The sequence below is a fragment of the Rutilus rutilus genome (assembly GCF_951802725.1).
Source record: "Rutilus rutilus genome assembly, chromosome: 20".
NCBI lineage: Eukaryota > Metazoa > Chordata > Actinopteri > Cypriniformes > Leuciscidae > Rutilus > Rutilus rutilus.
Genome location: NC_140225.1, coordinates 30139183 through 30146933, shown reverse-complemented (window position 1 = coordinate 30146933; position 7751 = coordinate 30139183). Strand labels below are relative to the sequence as shown.

The following is a 7751-nucleotide window of genomic DNA, read 5'->3' as shown; positions in this document are numbered from 1 at the left end:
TGTAAAGGTCGGGGCTGAGATAGAGGTTGGGACCGCGGTAGGAGTGGATGCAGGTGGAGCACTTGTGGCCTGGTAAAGAACAATCAAGAATGAGGAAAACAGGTTTTATTCATCTTTCATTCATGGTACTTTTTACAGATCTAAATAAGCACAGGCATGCCAAAATCTAACATTAACAGACATTTATACATTTAATCAGGACAATCTGTCTCTGTACACCAGCAAGAGTCTGAGGGCAGAAGCAGCAAGGACAAGCTGTATAAATATAACACCCAATAAAAATAAAATCAATACTAACTGTAAAATTTGGCAATTTTTATTTACATTACATTTCAGTGTTTTTGTTTGCTTGTTGTGTTTTTATATCTGTAATGAGGTCATAAATAAAACCTGTGCTTCATAATCTGTGGATACATTTATTTTGATATTTCATATTGACACGGTGGGCACACATTAAATATATTCACATCATAATATTTCTTATTTTATTTACAATTATACACTAATTATTAAAGCCTAACTGCAAATCACCACTGAAATTGTGATTGCCTGTCTTATATAAATAACACAAATATTATTGATATAGGTAATGGTAATGAGTGCTGACACATCAACTTTGTTTGAGGTAAGATTTAAAAGCTTTATGCAAAATATTTTTCTGAATAAATTAGCAAAAACCAAAGCATTTCAGAAGTTATCTCTGATTAAATGTATTTTATCTCTGGCTATTTAATCGCTGGAGGAGCTATGGGACTAGATATAGCCAAAATTGTTATCTACGGTAAAGGGTGTAAACAGCAGTATCACTTTATCAAGCTTTATAAATAAAAAGCAACATTTCAAAGACTATTGCTGCATCCCACAGAAGTGTACTTTGAAGGTATTTGAGTCACAAATATGATTGTGTGGTCCTACAGTGAAGTAAGATGTAAGAGATGATTACCTGAAAGTCTGAAATGCATACCTTAGGCGGATGGAATCCACAAAGGCATTTCTGTGGTCCACTAAAAAAGTGTTGCCTGGCGGCGGACCTGCATTGGACATTTATTTATCTGTACAAATAAAGACCTCTAAGTTATGTTAAATCAGTTTTAGCATGTTTTCTCATTAACTTTTGTCAGTACATACCCCCTGAAAGAGGTCAAACCATTTCTTCTGGCGAGGGGCAGGTCTGTTGCCAGCTTCCGAGGGCCGTAAACCCCTGTGCTGGCAAACCGTCACAGGCGGGACATCCACTCATCGTCCCCCATGGCCTTGTGTGACTTTTTAGACATCTCTGAAAATCTGAAACATGTTTAGTCTTTTTAGCTAAAACATAAATGACATTTACGTATTTACTAACACTAGCCTATGACTTGACTACTTATTACTGTATTTAATAAAGTACTACTATAATTAAACACTAAACAATAACACACCAGAATCATGATCGATAATGACATTTTTAAACACACCTTAAAGAACACTGAAAGCTAAAAATCCATTAATGTATTATTGTTGTTAATGTAGTTCATCATTTGCTGCAGTATACTACATCAAGATTGATCACGACACTAAACAACTTTATGCATCATAAAAGTACATTTTAAAATTCAAATAAAAATATGTTGTTGTTAATGTAGAATGTAGTTTATAAAAAAAAAAGAGTAATATGAAAAGCACTGCAATATAGCTCAGAGAACGCCATTCGCTCAAAGATGGAATAGCTCGCGCCTGATTGGCTGTGTGAAACAGCCGCACGGCGTCTGCATGTACAGAACCCGGTTTTGTTCATTAACTGTTCTGATCTTCTATGTTTTATTTATTTATTATACTTACAATAAATTTGTACATTCGTTTATTTAGTTTTTTTCTTCATCCACAAATGTATGACTTTTGGATGCGCAACTTGATTAACGTTACCATATAATATAGTTGAATTAACGTAACCTTCTGTCATTTTTACTCTTCAAAGTGTACACTTGATGTTGATCATATGTGTTGATTATATATATGTATATATATATATATATATATATATCTAAAATAATATATCTAAAATTAGATAATTTTCTACTTTTTAGATATTGTTTATCCTTATTATTTAATGGGGCTATCTGTAAATCATTACATAGGAATAAAAAATAATTATAATAAAATATAAATAGAATAAAATTTTTTTTTTAAATATATATATTTTTTTAAATTCTATTTATATTTTATTATAATTATTTTTTATTCCAATGTAATGATTTACAGATAGCCCCATTAAATAATAAGGATAAACAATATCTAAAAAGTAGAAAATTATCTAATATCTGATTAATTAAAAATTAACCTCAAAACATAAAATGCTAAATGGGGGATATCTATAGGCCTATCTAGCATTAAAAAAATATATACGTAAAGTATACGTTGTTAAATGTTGCGAGCACGTAGACAAGCGACATTACCATAGCAGAAATGCAACGTGCCACAGACTTTGCCACGTAAATGTGTTTGCTGGGAATGACCTTGTTAGCATTATCTCAGGTAGGGTTCATTAAGAGCCACGCCCTAATTTGAGACGAATATAAATGAAGATCAGGTGGGTGGTTTGGTGTAGCTGTGAAGGTGAGGAGGTTTCTTTTTAGAAAGGGAATGGTTAATAACGTCTGGTAGCTTAGTTTGTGTTAATTGTGTGCTTTATGTTTCCAGGGTTTAAAGGCTCAGAATTAATTCCTACTTGCTGTGATACTCGAGCATAATGGTGAGATTATTGATTGTCACCTTCCCTTTATTGTTACTGCTTAACCTCTTCAACTGTCTGAATGTTGTGTGTTTGCTTGTTTTGGGCAAACCAGAGGGAGTGCATTTCCATACACATTGGTCAAGCAGGTATCCAGATGGGTAACTCTTGCTGGGAGCTGTATTGCTTGGAGCATGGCTTCCAGCCAGATGGGACCATTGTTACAGATGGCAGCATATTGGCAGACTCCTCTTTTGGCACTTTCTTCAGTGAAACGGGTGCTGGGAAACATGTTCCTCGTGCCGTGTTCATTGACCTGGAGCCGACAGTTGTTGGTGAGACTGAACTCCATTCAGGCTTTTTAATCTCATTCCTTTTCTAAACTCTTGTTGCAGTACATCCAGTGTAGCTTATATCCTTATCTCTTTTGTTTGAAACTCAGATGAGATCCGCAACGGACACTATCGACAGCTGTACCACCCTGAGCAGCTCATCAGTGGCAAGGAGGATGCTGCCAATAATTATGCTCGTGGTCACTATACCATTGGCAAGGAGATCGTAGACTCTGTGCTCGACCGGATGCGCAAAATGGTGAGTTTTCACTCTTCAATTTTGAGGTACTTTAAAGGTTGTTCATGGAACTGCAGATACTAATGTCTGTGTATTGCCATCGCACAAAAGTTTCTTTAAAGGGTAACTCTTGCCAAAATGCAACCTAGGTTCTCTTTGTTAATCTACCTGAGGCAAACTTTTGTTTAAAAGCATAATTAGAATGGAAACGCCACTTAAGTTTGATTATCTTCGTTTTAGGTTAAAATGCCTTGTGAATGGGGCACTTTTATGATAGCATCTAAAATCACTATTTTTAAAACACTAAGGAGGCTTGAAACTTTGCTCAAAGTATCACCAGGGGCTCTACACATGAACTCGAGCATTGTGTACACGGTTTACTAAAAGATTTTGAACAACTCACTGTAGCTGTCTGTGTCCACTGGGATTTTGATAGTCAAAAACAGTTGATTTCTGAATGCGAATGAACTTTAGTATTGTTTCTTATGAGGATCCCTTTTCAATTATTGATTTTTCACTAACGAGAAAACAAATTATCTGTGAACTTATTTTGAAGTAAGCTTTAGGAGCTTTCCATCTTTACTATCCTCCCTGTTACAGAGATCAACTATTTTTGACTGACAAAATGCTGGTGAACGGAAACAGTTTGTTAGAAACTCCAGAACACAGGAGTTCTTTTTAGTAAACTCTTTGTACACCATGTTCTCAATGCTCGAGTTCATGTGTAGAGCCCTTGGTGATACTTTGAGCAAAGTTTCATGTGTCAAACCTTCTTAGTGTTTTATAAATAGCAATTTTTGATGCTGTCATAAAAGTGCCCCATTCACAAGGCATTTAACCTAAAACGAAAATATGGTCAAACTTAAGTGGCGTTTCCATTTCTAAATATTCTTTTAAACGAAAGTTTGCCTCGAGTAGATTCGCCAAAATGCAGCCTAGGGTATTTTTGTTAGTTACCCTTTAATGTTCTTCACTCTTAGGAAAATACATGTTTTAAGAACCGTTCACTGAAAAGTTCTTTGGCACTTATTTTGAACACCCCTCTTTTGAAACCGTTAAGTGTGTGTGGTGACCCTTTAAAGACCTCTGCAAGATTACTGGCTGTATTTGAATACCCACCTCTCTTTTCCCTCTGATTCCTCTCTAGGCGGACCAGTGCACCGGTCTGCAAGGGTTCCTGATCTTCCACAGTTTTGGTGGTGGAACCGGCTCTGGTTTCACTTCTCTGCTGATGGAGCGACTATCTGTCGATTACGGTAAAAAGTCAAAGTTGGAGTTTTCTGTATATCCTGCCCCGCAAGTCAGCACGGCTGTGGTTGAGCCCTACAACTCGATTCTTACGACCCACACCACTCTCGAGCACTCGGACTGTTCCTTCATGGTGGATAACGAAGCCATCTTCGACATCTGCAAGCGGAACCTCGATATCGAGCGTCCCTCATACACTAACCTGAACCGGCTCATCGCCCAGATTGTGTCCTCCATTACTGCGTCACTGCGCTTTGACGGCGCGCTAAATGTTGACCTCACAGAGTTCCAGACCAACCTGGTCCCGTACCCTCGCATTCACTTTCCACTGGTCACCTACGCCCCTATCATTTCAGCCGAAAAGGCCTACCATGAGCAACTCTCCGTACCGGAGATCACTAATGCCTGCTTCGAGCCAGCAAACCAGATGGTGAAGTGTGACCCTCGCCGTGGAAAATACATGGCCTGCTGTTTGCTGTACCGTGGTGATGTGGTTCCAAAAGATGTCAACGCTGCCATAGCCAACATCAAGACGCGGCGCTCCATCCAGTTTGTAGACTGGTGTCCTACGGGGTTTAAGGTGGGAATCAACTACCAGCCGCCCACCGTTGTGCCTGGAGGGGATCTGTCCAAAGTGCAGAGAGCCGTGTGCATGCTAAGCAACACCACCGCCATCGCAGAGGCATGGGGACGCCTGGACCACAAGTTTGACCTGATGTACGCAAAGAGGGCTTTTGTTCACTGGTACGTGGGTGAAGGGATGGAGGAAGGAGAGTTCTCGGAGGCTCGGGAAGACATGGCTGCCCTGGAGAAAGACTATGAGGAGGTTGGTGCTGATTCCACTGAGGACTGTGGAGAGGAGGATGAAGAATATTGATTATGATAAATGTATTTGTAATGGAGTAAATAAATTTGAGAGCATTAGAAAACTTGTTGCTTCTATGACTAGTTTTGCCTTCGTGACCTTGTTTACATGTGGTTGTTTTTGTCCTTGGGCATTTAGGGAACATAATTGAGCCACAGTTTGAGCTGAAGTCACATTTCATAGTGGTGTGGGGTTCATGCATGCCAAATTATTGGGTTTCATTTTAAAATGTAACCATCAGTTACTTCCTTATGGTTTCTAACCACTTAAAAAAAAAAAAAGCCTTTGTGAACCCGTTCCAAAAAATATGCTCATTTAAAGTTAATCTACCTTAAGTTTCTGATGCTGGAAGAGGAAAAAGGGTATGTAACTTGGATCAGTGAAGCTCAGAGGTGGGTAGAGTATCCAAAAACTGTATTCAAGTACAAGTACTTATAGAAATATTTACTAAAAGTTATCTTAATAGTTACTTGAGTAAGAGTAAAGTATCCAATGAGAAGAACTACTCAAGTAGCGAGTTACTAGTTACTTCGGATCATAGGCCTATATATTTAAGTTCAGTAATTTCACTTTAATGACAATTAATAGGTACTTTTCATTGCCATTTAAGTGAAATAAATGAACATAAACATACAAGCTTGATAAAGCTATTTTAGAAGAATTTCAGATGGTACTTAGAGGCTTTTGCATCTGAAGTCGTCATTTATATAAAGACATTATTTAGATTTTTTTTTTTTTTAAATGACTATTATCAGTAGATACAGCCGCGGTGCTACCATTGGGCCCGGGGTGGGTTTTCTACTATGGTTTTGTACGTTTCTTCATTCAGATCTATTTGCGATCCATTCTAAACAAACAACGCAGTTTATATGCTTCGTCCTTGTTACATTTTTCATTAAAATGGTAATTATTAAATGCACGCATAATTATCAGTGAACTTGATAAATGTTGCAGATGTTTTACATGCATGCACAAACAAATGCCTTTCAACTTAGTGTGCAAAATTCAGAATAAAATGAATGTGCAGCAATTTGTACAAATAGAGAGTCTGTAGGCCTACTATATGTGTTGTAGCCATTAAATAAGCTCATTTAGTTTCATATTTGTTAAAATGTTATTTTTTCATTTATGTTAATTATGAAAAGTTACGAGTAAGATAGGATGCGCTATACCGAGAGACATGGAGCGGGTCAGACATGATTTTGACCACTTAATTGAGGTTTGTTTTGTAGAAAGCCTTTTTTTAAGTGATTTTCGTTTTGTATAAATTTTATCTTAATTTTAATAAATTTATCAACCAATTGCCTGGATTTAATCAAGAAGCAAATATAGCAATCATGGAGGCGCCTGCGCGGTCACTTGCATTGCTCGTGAACAGGAGCGCTCATCCTAACTTAACGAAACTCAGCATATGCCTCACAGACATGAAATATATCTTAAGAAAGCTTGAAATGTCTTTTTAACAATTTAAAACGAAAAGAAATAGGCTACTCTCTGGTTATGTAATCCATGATGTGCATTTCTCTCTATAGGCGCGTTCACTACAGAGATGGCGATCGTCAACTTCATCTTTACAGCTGTTGTTGCTGTTAATAAAGTAAAAATAATAGGCCTATAATTTTAATAAACAATAAATTAAATGAAACTGTAATCGTATTAAAAAAAGCTACAAAAAAATTCCTGTTTAAATTTTTTTTTAAACCTATGCTAATTACGCATTAAATTCAGGTAGGCTACTGAGTCTTCACTGTCCTATTTTAACTGGCCCATCCAGTTTTCTGGTGGGGCCCACCTACAATCAAAATCCTGACGCCGCTAGTGAGTAGATAAGCTATCTTTGCAACAAAAACAGAAGAGGCATTATTTCTGCCATCTGTATAGCCGAAAACCATTGCCTGTCCTTTGGTTTGTATAATAGTAACTTATACAACTACATTTGGATTATTAGACAATGTCGAAATAAAGTGAATCTGCAGAGTGTTGCATTCAAAGGCATGTAACGTTAATTGACACAGAGAAGAGAGAGTTAAAACTCTTCACAGTCTCGCGCTCATGACTGCTACTTAACATCTGAACACACACACACACACAAAAAGTACATCGACGGATCTCCTTCTGTCTGTTCTCCAAAATATAATCAAATGTATATTTCTGCAAGCATGTTTAAACTGGTTAACTGTGTCTACGGCAGGCAAAGGCATTCGTTTTCAAGTCGAGTTCGCACGCCACTGCGCAACAATACACACACACACACTACCGCGGGATGACGGGTGTTCATAAACTGTGAACAATGGTAGCTTTATTTAATGTATATGTCCAAAAAACGGGTAATGTCATACTTTCTAGTGGCGTAATAATCTG

At 37.4% G+C, this 7751-nt stretch overlaps 1 protein-coding gene across 1 annotated transcript; it reads left to right on the top strand.

The window, feature by feature from the left end:
• Window positions 1-2567: 2567 nt before the first annotated feature.
• Window positions 2568-5703, top strand: tuba4l (tubulin, alpha 4 like). Its single transcript, XM_084392137.1, has 5 exons — window positions 2568-2592; window positions 2677-2728; window positions 2823-3042; window positions 3150-3298; window positions 4425-5703. Exons 2-5 carry the CDS (start codon window positions 2726-2728, stop codon window positions 5400-5402), a joined length of 1350 nt encoding a protein of 449 aa, XP_084248263.1. The 5' UTR covers window positions 2568-2592; window positions 2677-2725; the 3' UTR covers window positions 5403-5703.
• Window positions 5704-7751: the final 2048 nt, after the last annotated feature.

Coding starts and splice junctions, on each gene's coding strand:
- tuba4l (XM_084392137.1), top strand. Junction 3,043..3,149: donor CCTGGAGCCGACAGTTGTTG/GTGAGACTGAAC, acceptor TTTGAAACTCAG/ATGAGATCCGCAACGGACAC. Junction 3,299..4,424: donor TCGACCGGATGCGCAAAATG/GTGAGTTTTCAC, acceptor ATTCCTCTCTAG/GCGGACCAGTGCACCGGTCT.